Below are 16247 nucleotides of genomic sequence, written 5' to 3' on the forward strand. Positions count from 1 at the left end.
CCTGCTCATGGGAGGAAGCCCCTCTGAAACGCCTGGAGACAGTGAAGAACTGGGGACACCAAGAACGCCACCTTCGCCACAGAGGGCGCCCAGCTGAAGAGAGAAAGGTGCGACAAGCAAAGCAAGAGGCGCAGGAGGGGGCGCGGAGGGCTCCCTGGGGCTTGGCAGGCTTCCTCGCCTGGACATCTGCAACCAAGAAAGATATTTATTTGCAGCTCTCGGCTTGTAGTCCACCTTGGCCCCGGCCAGCACCACGGAGCCCTTCTGTCGCGCGGGGCCAAGAGCTCCCCGGGGCGGCAGGAGGCCGGGAGCGCCCTCAGCACCCTGGCGGGGCAGCAGCCGCACCGCGCCCGCCTGCAGGGGGCCGGGGCAGGCAGTAGCCGAGGCAGGAGGCGGGGCCCTCCCCGCCTCGCAAGCACCTGGCCCGGCCCCTCCCCGGCGGCGGGGGGTGGGGGAGTCTCCCAGCCGCCGCCGCCGCGTCCCCGCCTTCCCGGTGCGTGCTGAGGTCAGGCCCGGCCGGCTGCGAGCGAGTGCGGACTGCAGCGGGCGGGCGCGGGAGGCGCGCTGGCCGCCCCCCTGGCGGGGCCGCGGCCGGGGCCGGGGGCGGCGCCGCCGCTGAGCCCGCGCCCCGCGGTCCCGCACGCGCTGCCCGCCCCCATGGGCGCCGCGCGCTAGGGGCGCACCATGGCCAAATGGCTGAACAAGTACTTCAGCCTGGGCAACAGCAAGACCAAGAGCCCCCCGCAGCCGCCGCGGCCGGACTACCGCGACAAGCGCAACGGGGCCGGCGCGCCCGCCCCGCAGCCGCCGCCGCGGCCCCACACGTCGCCCCGCGCCCCGGGCCGGGGGCGGCCGCGCGACGACACGAGCGACCTGCTCCGCGCCTACCAGGCGCAGAGGGAGCGCGACTTTGAGGACCCCTACAGCGGGCCCGGCTCGTCCCTGCGCAAGCTGCGCGCCCTGTGCCGGCCCGACGAGCCGGCCGGCGCCGCCCCCGCCCCGGCCCCCGCTCCCGACCCCGGCGCCCGAGCCTTCTCGTCCGCCTCGTGCCGCGCCGGCCCCGCGCCGCCCGCCGCGCCCTCGCCGCTGCTCTTCCGCAGCCACAGCGAGCGGCGCCCGGCCACGCCGCCCGACATCAAATACATCTCGCCCAAGCACCGGCTCATCAAGATCGACAGCGCCGGGGACGCCGCGCCCGCCTGCAAGGGCGCCTGGAGCCCGCCCGCCGCCGCCGCCAAAAAGCTCAACAAGTGCCCGGAGCCGCCCGAGGGCACCGTGCCCTGTGCCAAGAAGGAGAAGGTGAGGCCCTGCCAGCCCCCCGCCCTCAGCCGCCCTCCGGGCTTGGCACCGGGGTAATTTAGCCTGCCGGGGGGGGGGTTGACAGCAGCAGCCTTCAACTGCCCGAAGCGGGTTTGCAAAGAGGATGGAGGTGGACTGATGACAGGACAAGCAGCACAGCAGCAGTCTCGAGTTGAGGCAAAGGAGGGTTAGGTTGGAGAAAACTTTGTCACTAGGAGGGTGGTGAAGCGCTGTAGCAGGTTACTTAGAGCAGTTGTCAAGCCTCTGTCCTTGGAGGTTTTTAAGACCCGGGTAGGAAAAGCTTTGGCTAGAACGATCTAGTTGGGGATGGTCCTGCTTTGAGCAGGGGACAGCGTTCCCTCTGAGCTGCGCGGCCGTGTAAGCATGCCTGGCTGTGCACAGTTTAGAGGGAGGTTGAACTAGATGTGGCCTCCTGAGGTCCCTCCTAATCCTCATTTTCTGTGATTCCCTGGTTCTTGGCCTTGCTGCGTTCCCCTGAGGGCAGTTGGACATGGCGGGGTGGGGGGGAGAATCCACCTGCTGCTGGGAGGCAACGGGCGGGGGGCATCTGTTGCAGACATTGCTTAGGGGGAAGCAGGTGGGTGTTGCGTTTGCAGCATCTGTGGCCAGAGTTGTGACCCTTTCTGCACACAGCATTTCCCCCCCTGCACAGAAGGTCTCTCTCCAGGTCTCTTCTGGCCAAATCAAAGAACAAGGCATGATGCCATCCTGTGTCAGAAGGGGGAAGAGGAAGGGACGATGATGAGAGAGAGGCTTCCAGTTCAGCAAGAGTGGGTTTGGCGGGGGGTGGGGGACATATTTAATCTCTCAAGTACAGTGCTGCTGCAGGATATAAGCTATGTAGGAAAAAGCCTGTTGGGACTAAATAGTATAATAAACAGGTATAGGCGACATATTCCACTCTTGCTCCAACTTGGTTCTAGCATGCAGGTGTTTTAGGTGCTAATGTCCGAGGCTCTGGGAACACCAGGGCATACTACAGTCTGTGCTGTTACTTTGCATGTCATTGTTTAGGATAGAGAATGGGCAAAGTTTTCCATAGTTTATGTTTTAACCTGTGTTTTTCCACCCGGTTCCTTATTTTGCTTTCTGACATACCGCCTGGCTCATGTGTGAGAGACGGTTGAGACTTGGTTATTTGCATTCTTTCTGTGTGTGGTCACTGGAAATAATTTTGTGATTTTCAATCCTGAACGCCTACACCATAACTTGTTTGACAGATGTGCTTTATGGGGAAAGTGGTAGCCATCGATGCTTGCTTCTACTTATGTACTTGTCTCTTGCAGACAGCTGAATTGAGTAAATTACAAAAGGGTAGACTTTGAGGCACATGGTAATAAGACTGCTTTAGAAACTGCTTACTGGAAAATTGCATGAAGTATTTGATAAGAACACAGCCATACGCCTCCGTAAAACTGAACTGTGACTGATTTGTGGTGGGAAGTCTAGAATATAAGCAGACACAGTTTAGATCACTGCTTTTCAAGCAGGGTGCTGTGGCATCCTGCTGTGCCAGGAGATCTTTCGAAGGGTGCTGCAGGGTGCCATGCAATATTAGCCCTAGTAAATGTGTAAACACCTACTCCTGATTCACAAGATAAACCCAAGGATTTCAAATAAGAATCCATAGTGTCAAAAACATTGCTGTGTCATTTTTTCTGTAGTCAAGAAAAATGAAGGAAAAATAAGACCTGGCATTTTCTAAGGGTCTAGTTCAGTGGTTCTTGGCCTTTACAGACTCAAGGCACCCCTTGGAAAATCCCAGCTCTTATTTTTCTGTCGTAAAAAAAATGGATGAAATGAGAATTAATAAAGTCATTTTTCTGTTGCAAAGAACTCAGAAAGGTGACAATAGGTCACAGTGGTTTTTAACATTATGAATTCCTGTTTGAAAAATCTTGTGAATCATATTTGCACATCCAACAGTGCTAATATTGCATGGCACACCATAGCACCCTTGAAAGAATCTCGGAGGACCCCTTGTGTTACAGCACTCTTGTTGAGAATTACTGGTCTAGACATTACTCTACCTATTAGGTTAACTCCTGATTAGAGGTGCACTGATATATCTGTGCCATATTGGATTGGCACCAATAAAAGGGAAATTAACATTATCATCCAGCAGCTTTTTTTGGCTAGTGTAGCTGATTAGTGTCATTGATAAATGCTGTGTGTATCTTAGCATGCATGAGGCCAGGAATGCAGCTGGGCAGTGTGGAGAGCAGCATCTGGCCAGTAAGACAGTGAGGGTGAAGGGGCATCGGAAGTGGGGGCAGATTGAGGCATCCATGGTGAAGGAGGGAGGGAGGAAGTGGGGCAGGGGCTGGGGCAGGCACTGTCCAGCCTGGGTAGTGTATGCAGCCCCGGGGGTCAGGAGTGGGACAGCTCATTTGAGGGGGGGAGCTCCCCACTGCTGTGCACAGCCCTGGGGGAGGCATGGGGGGGCATGTCCCCCCCTAAGTTTGTGTGTGGGGCAGAGGCAGGCTGCGGGCTTGGGGCCAGGGGCTTCACTGGCTTCTTGGTGGGGGGGCTGGGCTCAGCTGCGAAGGGTGGGCAGCGGTGTTGGCACTGAGAGGGTGGCTATGGGGGTGTTATGGGGAATCTGGGGGTGGCCATAGCATCCCAAGCCCTCCCTAGTGCCTCCCCTGCTCAAGCCACTTGGCTCTGTTTCCTTTCCCTTAGGAGCCCTGCGCTGGCTGTGTGCCCCCTGCTTGCTCCTGCCTAGGGAAGGGTAGCAAAGTTGAGTGCCCTGAGCAGGTGCAGTGCTAGGGGGGCTTGAAAGGCTATGGCAACTCCAAAATTCCTCATAGCCTCCCCTCTTCCCCCCCCCCCGCATAGCCACCTCTCTCAGCCCCTGCCCCGCTGGGAAGAGGCCAGCACAGCCCCTGGCCCTGAACCCTGCAGTGGGCAGCCTACCTCTGCCCCAAGCACAAATCTAGGGGGGCACATGCTCCCCATGCCTCCCCTGTGGGTGAACGCAGCAGCAAGGAGTTGTATTCCCCCACCCCTGACAAGTCACCTGTGGCTTTGTCTTGCTCCTGGTCCCAGAGTCACATTCAGTACCTGGCTGGGCAGCGTCTGTCTCAGCCCTAGTCCCTGCACCGTAGCCATGGGACCTCAGTCTGCCCCCCACACCCTTTCCTTCCCTGCTGCCTCTTCTCCCCCCCTTCCTTCCCCCCGCCCCAACTTACCAGCTGGACACTGCTGCCAGGCTGCATTCCTGTAAATTGACTGTTGAATTGGTACCAGCCAATATGGTTGGTTAATAATCGGCCATCGGTACTGGCAAAGAAGATCTTTATTGGTGCACCCCTACTCCTTATGTCTGTCACTGCCTGATATGGAGGGCTTCACAGACCTTTTAGAGGCTTTCTTGGAGTGTAGAGGAGCACTCTGATACTGTAGTGATGAGTGTGAAAAGCATATGTGCATAAATAAATGGGATGGGAAGAAGTTCAGTGGCAAAGATAACGTGGAGATTAAGGGGGATTAAAGTCCGGTAGGTTACAGTTTAGTAGCCTAGGTTTGTGCAATAGAGAGCAAAACACTGACAGGCTTCAGAATCTCAGGCCGAGTTGTTAATGTTTGCTTTTTTCTGGCAGTATTTCCCTGTAGGTATTTTCCAAGTACTGCAAATGTTGTCTTAGATCTGTAGGAAAATGTCACTGTAAATGATATTACATCATAGGTGATGGCCTTTTTATTTTTTTATTTATTTTATTTATTTATTTTTTTTTTTAAAAAGGATCCCATATCATTTAAAAGGGATGCATATTCCTGATAATTAATAATTTTATTTTCCTTTCTTTATGAGATTTTGAATATTATCCTAATCTCCGGTTACGTATGCTGATGTTTGAGAGAGTTTAATATAACAGTAGCTCTGTGAACTCTAAATATTTGCTAAATGTTATCACTTTGAATAGTCTATGCAAGCATGTTTAGGCATATGACTTGGTTGAACAGAGTGGTGACACATTTCCATGTCAGCTTGAGTTGATAAATTGTATCCTGTCCAAATGCAATCCCAAATATTTCAACTTGTCATGATGAAATAAGATTAAAACGCTAAGATATTTATTGCATTGTCAGTCATTCATATGTAGCCACTGACTGGAAACACTTAATTCTTTTCAAGGAATTGAGTGATTAAAGTTTTAATCTTAATTCATATTTCACTTTTCTATAGGCCTCCTGACTTGAGGTTGTATTTGAAAGTGGTTTGCCAGAGGCAGTATTTTCTCTGGGACATATATTTTTTCAGAAAATGGTTGTCCAGCAGGGCATACACAATCTGTAGTTCATTGGGCATGAATTGCAAGTCACATGACAGTCTCAAGCAATTTTTTTTCTCAATTTTAAATCTTACTGAGACAATTAAAAATACAGCTTCTGCATATGCTACAATAGCAGCTTGTTGTAAAACATATACATCAATTACCGCTAGACTGGAACAACTCAAATAGCTGCTCTTTTCAGTTGTGTAAAGTTATATTCTATTTTTGGTTTAAAAAATCACATCTTTGAAACAGGATAATTTTCAATGTGACTTGATTACAGGATAAAGTCTTTCTAAATCTGTTATAACTGATATGGGGAGGAGGAGTGTGTGCATGTGAGAGAGGGAGACATTCAATTTTTAAGAAACAAAACTGGAATTGGACTTAACCTGAGAGTGGCAAATACTAGCCTGAAGTAAGCTTCTGTAGCCAAATTATAAACTCAAAATTAGTTGACTGTGGGGCTTTCTCCTCCTCCTCTTCCGTTGTCTTTTCCCAAATAAAGTTCTGGGTAGAAGAAGCTCAAAAACTTTTTCTTAAAGTTTTCACATCCAACTGAATTTTTCCAGAGCATTTTCGTTGTACTTGGGTAAAGACTGGTACATTCACCAGACATAAGAGATTATCTGGTGGCTTCTATATGGTGGCAGAGGGCTTCTGTTGCTCAGGAGATGGCATTCCTCACTTGATAGACAGCTGAAGTTCTGTCAACTTATGGGCGCATTTTGCGTGGATGCCTGCAAAAATTTTGCTTGTTTTTTCTTGCTTCTTGTTGAGCTGTTGGTAAAAAAGCATTGGCTCTGAAGAAGTAACCAACATAGCCACGGCCAAAGGAAAGATTCAGAAACTTGCATTATTAGCCAACATGCTCAAAAAGTCTTCTGTAAGCAAGTTCTTCATTAAGTTAGTGTAGCATGAGTTAAAACCTAGGCTTCCTACTAACACTATGTCTTCATTGTAGGGGTGCACTGATAAAGATTTTCTTGGCCGATACCGATAGACTGTTGTTACCAACCATATTGGCCAGTGGTGATCCGATAACTGATTTGTTGGGTCTTGTATTTTAAAATACTGACATAAATAAACTTTTTTTGGGGGGGGGGCCCACACTTCAGCAGCCTCCTGCATCACATGCATCGGTGTTCTAGTGCTTAAAAATGTCAGCGGGGAATCACAGGTGTTGAATGTGCTTTATTTCAAGCCACCACCATTTTTAAGCACAGGGATGCTTTTAAATAGAGCAGAGCTGAGTGGGGCGAGGGCAGGTGTGAGGTATACTTGACACTCTGTTCTGCTGCCTTTGCCGTTGGAGCCCCATGCTGGCTGTGTCCCCCCTGCCTGCCCAGCAATGGAGAGCAAAACTTGCTGCCCAAAATTCTGCAATGTGTGCAGTGGGTGCACAGCCAGTGTGGGGCTCCCAAGGGAAAGGCAACGGAACAGAGAGCCCCAAGCCTGCAGTGAGCAGCCTGCATCCACCCTGTACATAGAGCTGGGGGAGCATATGCCCCCATGTGCCTCTTCTAGGGGTATGTGCGCAGTGGTGAGGAGCTGCCTCCCCACTTTGTCCCCTAGATGAGCCTCCTGTTCTCCACCCCAGTCCTGGATCCCATGCATGGTCCCACTCCCTGCCTTACTGTGGGGACCTCAATATGCCCCCTCCCCCCACTCCTTCCCTACTCCTCCATAGACTTGCCTGCAGGGAGCTGCTTTCCATACTGCCTGGCTGTGTTCCTAGCCATGTGCACGTGTACAGCTGCGCACATGTATGCAGCGTCCCCTGCATCTCACTCCCAGCAGCCCCAAGCAGGACCCCATGCAGGCTAGAATGTTGCCCGCCTGCAAGGGGAAACCCCCTGTTCCCTGAGGGAGCCCAGGCATCTGGGGTTTGTGGCCTCGTGGGGGAGAGGAAACCCAGGTGTTCAGGGCCCAGGCTGGAAGGCATAATTATCGGTAAACTTTATTGGCTATAATGGCCAAAAAAAGCTGATAACCGGTAATTTCGTTTCCCCTTTTATTAGTGCCGATACAATAGGCCACCAATATATTGGTGCACCTCTACTTCATTGTAAATATTAGTTTGAGCTACTAGGTTTCACGTATTTCACTTAAGGCTTGTCTTCATTACAGAGCCTCTGCTGCAGCTATTTCAACAATCCCTCTAGTGAAGTGGTGCTTAACCTGTCTGACCCCATGGCCTGGATGAGTGGCACAGGGCCAGGCTGCAGACTGAATCCCGGAAGGAGTCTGTCCACAGGTGTGATCTGGGGCACCAGCTCTGCCCTGCACGCTGGATCTGGCCGCAGAGCTATCCAGTATGCTGGCCTGACCATATATCAGTGCGATCAAGCATACTCTGCCATGTCTTCTGGTGCAGGGTGCTCCCTGTGGGTCCAGACATTCAGGGCAGACAATTAATGTTGTCATTGCCCCTCTGCCAACAAATTTCTGATCCGTGGGGAGACTCCTGGGCCACATGACAGGAATTTGAGCACACTGTCCTAGTGGCAAAGCAGCATGTGCAGGTAAAAGGAGTTTTCTTGCTGAAATAGCTGTTACCTCCCTGAGAGATGCTGTTTAAGAGTCCTGAAAAAAGGAGCAAAACTTCATAGCACAGACTAACCCTTGAGTCAGAGCAACAGTGGTGCAAAATAATGTTCATGTTACTTGACTCAGCAGCTGTAACCCCAGCAGAGAAAGTATTGCAGCAGCCTATGTTCCCACTGACATTTGGACTTCAACTCACATCACCTGCCAGGACAGTAGCTCAAGCCGTAATGCAGCACTTAGCTCAAGCCAGAGATATTTGTGTTATGTTAATTGGGAAGGCAAAAAACTTACCTTTCCAGTGCAGTGAAGACGCACCCCAAGCTTTACCTTGCATGCTAAACAGATGATTAAAGTCTGTGGTAGCTCCTTTGAGAAGTCCGGTGTAGACAGCCAGAAAAACCATCATCTCTTTGTTATAGTCTGGGCCAGGCCTCTGTGTCTTTTTATGTTTGTTTTCTGGTTTTTTGTTTCTCCTAAATGTTAATGTGGTGTCATTAGACTCTCTCCTGACTAACACAGACAGAATGAAATGGGTGTATAAGATGAATATTTTTACATGAGCTATTGAAAATGTATTGTTTAATACTTGCAGGGTTGCTGGCTGTAACTGTGTTGGTCTAAGGACATAGGCGAGGTTCTTTGGGTAAATGTGATATCTTTTATGAGACCATCTAAATAGTTGGAAAAAAGTTATTTGCAAGTTTTTGAGCTCAGACATCCTTGTTTAATGGTTGTGATTTGAGCAGCCTTTGTAGTAGCGATTGGATGGATGTAGTCTCACCAATAAAACAGTGAGGGTAAGAATCTGTGCAAGGTGTCAGTGTCAGATTTGTCTGTCTCCCTCTTTTTTTTTTAATATGTTGATGTGTCTGAGGTTTGATCAGTAAATGGGGTACCAAGAGAGTATCCCCCATAAATGGATTTTGATGTCATTACTACACTTCTTGGAATTTTGAAAAGTTAGTAATATATTGAAGACCTGAACCAAACAAGAGCGCTTTCCTGTTTGGTAGCATCTGCTAATATTTCTACTAACTTTGATAGGAGGAGTTAATTTCCTGAGTATTAACTTTCTCAATTATAGAACAAAGAGGAACTACATAAATTTCCTCTCACATTATTTATTTCCTTCCAGTTGTGGAAAAGAGATCTTTCTGGATTACTGTTACACTGGAGTGTAAAGGAAGGACTTGAGCATTGAGTCCAAGGGACAGGTTTTGTTAATTGGTAAGGGAGGGAATTACTTATTTCTCATGATTCCACAATCAAAAATGAAGGCAGTTTTGGCTGAGAGTTCACTCTAGCCAGTGATCAAGTGCAGGCAGCAATTAGAAATGTTATATGTAGATATAGATATGCAGATCTATATCACAGAAACCTAATGAGCCAGGAGAGTTCATATGTGCATCAGGCTGTCCTGGTCTGACACCGCAGCAAACACAGGAGGCAGTTTTACCTGAAGGTAGCAGCACCTGGCTGAGGCAGCATAATAGTGGTTCACATTGGGGGTGCTGCCCCATTCCTAAAAAATGGTGGAGTGGTGCCTTGACTATAAAAAAAGATTGAGAACCATTGCATAATATATTATGTATAAATATATGGAGAGACGGCATATAAATATATCTCTAGAGATGCATATTTATAGATGTATGTCAAATAAATTAATTCTGGCAGTAGAAAAGGGAGAAATAGGTAGCAAGTAATATGGGTTAGGATTTATGAAATGCATAAAATTGGTAAGGAAAGCTAAAGGCATCAAGGAAAAAAAGTCCATGACTGGTACACTTAAGAGAGTTAAAAGAAACTTAAAGGTATATTAAGAATGAAAAAATTGTAGGAATAAATGAAAAAGGTAAAACTGTTAATAATACAAAAAAGGAAGAAGTGTCCCATAATTATTTTTGTATTTGGGAAGAAACAATGTAGTGCTTTTCTACTATATGAAGATGGCACAGTAATTTCCAGTCAGTTAATAACTGAGGGTGATGCTGGACAATGTTTACTATATATCAACATTTTAAAACTGGCAGTTATGGGCAGCTTGCACTCAGGAGTCATCAATAAGTTGGCTGAAGAGCTCTCCAGTCTTTTGGTGTTAACTTTAATTAAATCTTGGAATAGCAAAGAAAATCGAAAAGACTGAATTAGTGCTCAAATTAAGCCAGTACTTACAAAAGGCAATGTCATGATCCAGGTTTCTATAGGCCATGTAGTTTAAAGCAGTCCTTGGCAAAATAACTGAAAAACTGGTACAGGGAACTTTAGATGGAGAATTAATGGACAGGAATATGAGTGGATGTCAGTTCATGTGTTTTCAGAGAACACATGCTTTGCCAAACATGACTTAACTCGTTGAGATTGCAGGTGTAGTTGATGAAGGTAGCAGCATGCATGTAATAGGCTTGGATTTTATGAGGTATTTTAGCGCTACAGTATTAGCAGAAGTCTCTGTTAGTCCAATCATGTTCCTTGACTGTGCAAAGACTTCCAGTTTTTCTGCTTGTTTCCCAGGCTCTGTGTTCATGTACAGACATCTGAGGTAACTAGTCAACGGCCTTACTTCCTCAGGAAGAATGAGGAGGCCTTCCCTGTTGCCTTCTCTTGCGCTTCCTCCAGGTGTCCTGCTTCCCCACTTACCTCAAGGCTTTGTTCTCTGGCCCCCTACAAACCAAAACTAGGTATTGTGGGAGCTGGCTGATGTGACTGCAGAGCTGCTGGCCATTAGCTTTTTGAAAATTTGTGACAATCAGGGGAGGTCCCAGATGATTGGAAAAAGGCAAATATAGTGCTCATCTTTATTTTAAAAAAAAAAAAAAAAAAGGAAGAAGGAAGATTCCAGGTAACTACAGACCAGTCAGCCTCACCTCAGTCCCTGGAAAAATCGTGGAGCAGATCCTCAAGAAATCCATTTCTAAGCACTTGGAGGAGAAGTGATCAGGAACAGTCACTACGGATTCACCAAGGGCAAGTCAAGTCATGCCTGATCAATCTGATGGCCTTGTATCATGACATAACTGACTCTGTGGATGCAGGAAAAGCAGTGAACTTGATATACCTTGACTTTAGCAAGGCTTTTGATACTGTCTCCCCCAGAATTCTTGCAAGCCAACTGAACAAGTATGGGTTGGATGAATGACTGTAAGGTGGATAGAAAGCTGACTGGATTGTCAGGCTCAACGGGTAGTAATCAATGGCTCAGTGTCTAGCTGGCAGGCAGTATCAAGTTGAGTGTCCCAGGGGTTGGTCCTGGGGTCAGTTTTGTTCAATATCTTCATTACTGATCTGGAAGATGGTGCAGAGTGCACCCTCAGCAAGTTTGCAGAAGATACCAAACTGGGGGGGTGTAGTAGATATGCTGGAGAGTAGGGCTAGGATTCAGAGTGACCTAGACAAATTGGAGGATTGGGTGAGAAGAAATCTCATAACAAGGAGAGGTGTAAGGTCCTGCACTTAGGATAGAAGAATCCCATGCACTTCTACAGACTTGGGACCAACTGGCTAAGCAAGAGCTCTGCAGAAAAGGACTTGGGGGTTACAGTGCATAAAGTGGATAATAATCTTGATATGAGTCAGGAGTGTGCCTTAGTTGCCAAGAAGGCTAAAACCATACTGGGCTGCATTAGTAGGAGCATTGCCAGCAGATTGAGGGAAGTAATTATTCTGCTCTATTCTGCAGTGGTGAGGCCACATCTGGACTGCTGTGTCCAGTTTTGGGCCTCCCACTATAGAAAGGATGTGGACAAGTCAGAGAGTCCAGCAGAAGGCAGTGAAAATGCTAATAGGGCTGGGGCACATGACTTATGAGAACAGGTTGAAGGAACTGGGTTTATTTAGTCTGCAGAGGGAAAGACTGAGGGAGGATTTAATAGCAGCCTTTAATTACCTGAAGGGGGGTTCCAAAGAGGATGGAGCTGGACTGTTCTCAGTGGTGACAGATGACAGAACAAGGATCACTGGTCTCAAGTTGCAGCAGGGAAGGTTGGATATTTGGAAAAATGTTCTCACTAGCAGGGTGGTGATGCACTGAAACAGGTTACCTAGAGAGGTGGTGGAATCTCCATCCTTGGAGGTTTTTAAGGCCTGGCTTGACAAAGCCCTGGCTGGAATGATCTCATTGGGGATGGTCCTGCTTGGAGCAGCATGTTGGGCTAGATGACCTCCTGAGGTCTCTTCCAACCCTAATTTTCTAGGATTCTGTGATTCTTTTAAGTACTTATGTGCTCTCATATTAGGACAACTTTAATTGCATAAAAACAGTTAACTGACATATAACAAAGTAGTCAAATGAGAATATTCACTAAATATCCACTGTAATACTTTTCTTCCTCTTTTAGAGAGAGGAAGTGGTGGGGAGGCACTGTGGCCTAGAAAGCAGTGATTTTGGAACTGGTGTAGAGGCTTAGAGTTGGCTGATTACTGAACAAAAGCACCCAGTTCAATACCATAGTTGAGAGGTTTACTGCGGTCCCTGGTTGCACGAGCCAGGGAGCAGTGAGCAGGAGTGGGGAATTGTTTCTTCCTCAGTGTATGGTCATAGTTCTGAAGATCAGTCCTGGACCGCTGCATCCAGTTCTGGTGCTCACAGTTTTCAAAAGGATTTTGCAGCATTAGTCAGCATGCAGTAAAGAACCATGAAAGTCATTTGAGGATTGGAGAAAATGCCTAGCAGTGAGCCTTGGAGAACTTAATCTGTTTCACTGATCTGTTCAGCTGCATTCTTGGAAGATATCCTGTAGCAAATATCAAGCTCTTGGGCTCGTTATAGGGGTAATTGAGTGAAGTGAATGGCTGGCAGTATATTGGATCCACAGTGTCATTTCCTGTCCTTTTGTCTTACTGGAATATTTAGATTGTACTGTCTCAGGCAGAGGAAGCCCAGACCCCTAAATATATGTACAGCACCTGTCATAATAGGGCTCTGATCTTGGTTGAGGCCTCCATATGGTATTTGATGCAAATAATCCTGTCTGGCCTGTACAAGTGATTCTCCCTCTGAAAGGGTCAGCCCTTTTCTTAAACTACCAGACAAATGGGCGCTCGGCATGGCTTCAGAATAGGATACTACTTCATGTTTTCTAGTTACATTTCCAACTGAATGTTCTTGTGAGTTAGGCTTTCTAATTTATTAGACTTCAGTGGCAGAGATGGTGGACCTCTGTGAAGCAAAGCTTTTAAATTTAATGTCTGAACATAAGGCAGAAATCCCTTCATGAGAAACTTGGTCCTAAAGAAATCCATCAAAGTTTGTTGGGTGATGTCCTGTTCTTACTTCCTACAAAAATTCATTTTGTGAGCCATGTTTGTGCAGAAGGAAAACCAGAGTTCTCTGTGTCACTTGGCACTTTCGCTGCAGGTAGTTACAGTTTTTGCCTGATCTGGCCCCAAAAGCTGTCTACACCTGTGACCAAACAGAAGTACATGGCTGTAGACTGCTTTAAAAGGGCCTAATCCTGCAAAAATCTGAACCATCATTGCACAAGGGTTCAGATGAATATGGTTCAAAACAGAGCTTGTTCTGTAACTTGTTTCTGTGGAGCTCCCAGCCTGTCCCTGTTTTCAGAATAGGCAGAGGGAAAGGGAGTGAAGGGAGCTGGGGCTGTGGTTTTTCAGCCGGCCTTGGAGAGTGGGGTGGTTGTATTCATGGGCGACTGGTGCCTTTTGGGTTGGGGGGGGGGGTACCCACAGAAGCCACTGGTGGCGGTGAGGACAGAGCTGGTGAGCACCCGCAGATGCTGGTGGTGGTGGCAGGGACAGGGCTGGTGAACAGAAGCTGGCGGTGGCGGGGATGACCCTGTTGGGGGGGCACATTCTGAACATAGTGTCTGGGCTTCGGCGGGCGGGGGAGCATTGCTACAGAGGCTGAGTTGCAGGCTGGCAGCAAGCAGCTGGAATCTCCAACTCCCACACCCGACAGCGAGCTTCTGTTGGGTCCAGGGGATCATTGCAACTCGGTGTGCTTTCTGCAAAGTGCCATGGGTTTCAATGGGGAGCTCCTCTTCTGTCTGTGCTCTTCACGTTTACCCTGTACTCTTTTTCAGTGTGGTTTTCCACCAGGTTCAGCACTGAGCCAGGGTCAGGCTTAAGAAGTCTACCATGTAATTCCCTTAAAAGCAAATCCCTTAGCTGCAAATGCAACTTGCAGGAATATGGTGTGAATGAACTGTTACCACACAGTTGAGGTGATCCTTTGAAATATGCAAGTGCATCTTTGTTCTGACCTTTACCCGTTCAAATGCCTGAACAACCCAAAGTAGCAAAAGCTGGAAAACCGTCCTGCAATTCAAAAGCACCCTGACTTTTCTAGGTATCTAGGAAATACAGAAGCCTATGCAGATCCTCGGTTCTGAATTTACCAGGCATTTCGATGTGAGTCCCTTGGCAGAAATGTGCAAAAAAGGCACTTTTTTTCCCTTTGCAAAAGGAGTTCCAGTGTATTTGTTTGGTGGAACCTTTGTTTTAGAATCGGAGTGGTTCTGATTCTTTGCTGCCTGGCCCCTTGTGCAGTCCTGGTGTAGTCTTGCCTTCCACTTGCACTGGTGCACATAGTTATCCAAGACACAAGGTACACAAAAGCAAGGCCATGTTTTCTCGTATTTAAGGAAGGCCTTTCTAATGCATCCATGTCAGTTTGTTAATATTTTCCCTCAAAATAGTGTCTACACTGAAAGAGTTTACTTTGCCTTAGAAATCTGAGAGGTTTTTTGTGTAGAATTAGCATGTTTCTAGAGAGTATGACCAGTGAAAAAGTCAAAATACCTTTGACATCATTGTTCTCATGTCACAGTAAACACCACCCTGCTCTGCCTTCTCTAAGATGTTACTTGGACTCTGAAGGCAGTGGCCACAGAGCTGGTGCAAGATCTGCTATCAGAAGTGGGTGTGCCTGACAATAAGTACTTTGCATTTGAAGGAACAGAGCAAAAAATGAGGGAGAGATGGCAACTGCTGTCTGGCCAGGGTAGGCTGTGTGTCTGTATGTGTGTGTCTGTATGCGAGAGCCTCGCGAATCACCTGATCTTAAAATTACACTCGCAAGGATTTTTTCCCTTTTGAGCAGGACAGTGGCATGTATCCATGCAATTGTAGTAGAGTCTGGGGCTGTTGTGTCAGAACTTCTAAACTTACATTAATTAGAGATTAATATCAATTTTCCCCTTTAGCATATTTGTGTTTTTTGAAAAACAGCATTTACAGGATTGATTTATTTTGTATTAAAGTATTGGTTTTATTTGGTCTTATCATGCATACACAGTTTGAACAATCAGAATGGTTTTTAATGGATGTTATGATAAAATGTATAAGTGATACTGAGTGAATACAGTTCACTCATGCACATTAAAGGGCTTGGAAGCTATAAGGCTGGCATACGTTGGAGGCATTTAGATTTTTAAGGACAAAAATACTTGTGGACTTCATAATAGCTTATTTGAGGATCTCCGAATACCTTATAAACTTTAAGCTGCAGTACTTCACTTTTGAGAGCAGGCTGGGGGGTGACGTGGTGAGTGTGTGTTCACACAGGAGGTATCCATTTACTTTCCACTTTAAGTCAGCAACTGTCTGCTAAGGAATCCCAAGAGTTTAAGTGAGGTACACATCTGTTTGAAACTTGGGTGATGTCAGTAGGCAGAATGTAAGGATTGGCATGGACTTTCCTCAAGCTGGTAGGGTTAAAAACCATGCTTCTGCAGAGCCATCTGCTCTGAAGTATTTCTAACTGGCATTTGGTATCTTGTGACACTGATTTCCTTTCCTCTGTGTAATTCACAGAATAGCTTGGTTCACCTCTTGCATCTTTTCTCTTCACTTCTTCTGGATCAGGACTGGGTTTGCTGGAAGACTTGCTCTTTTTCAGCCTTATGTACAGGCACAATCCTTTTTTCATGGGCAAGGTGCTGAACAGCTCTTCCTGTATGGCAGTAATATTTTCCCCTATTTCAGGGCTGGGAAGCAAGTCGGCCAGAGCCTTTAGGAATGCCAGGGATAGCCAGAGGTGATGCTTTCCAGGCAAGTGTGACAGGCTGCAGCTCTGACTGCATGCTCTTCTGTGGGTCTTCCTCCTTTCTTCTTCACCACAATGTCTTCCTAGAAGTTGATTGG

The 16247-nt window shown here is 47.4% G+C and overlaps 1 protein-coding gene across 1 annotated transcript in view; it reads left to right on the plus strand.

Moving 5' to 3' along the window:
* Window positions 1–471: 471 nt before the first annotated feature.
* Window positions 472–16247, plus strand: part of SHB (SH2 domain containing adaptor protein B) — a 169874-nt gene continuing 154098 nt past the window's right edge. Inside the window, exon 1 of the mRNA XM_090039082.1 lies at window positions 472–1299. Within this exon, the coding sequence (XP_089895208.1) occupies window positions 685–1299 (615 nt within the window). The 5' untranslated portion in view covers window positions 472–684. The remainder of the gene's footprint in view (window positions 1300–16247) is intronic.

Source organism: Crocodylus siamensis, chromosome 3 (assembly GCF_052110815.1).
Source record: "Crocodylus siamensis isolate JL-2025a chromosome 3, ASM5211081v1, whole genome shotgun sequence".
NCBI lineage: Eukaryota > Metazoa > Chordata > Crocodylia > Crocodylidae > Crocodylus > Crocodylus siamensis.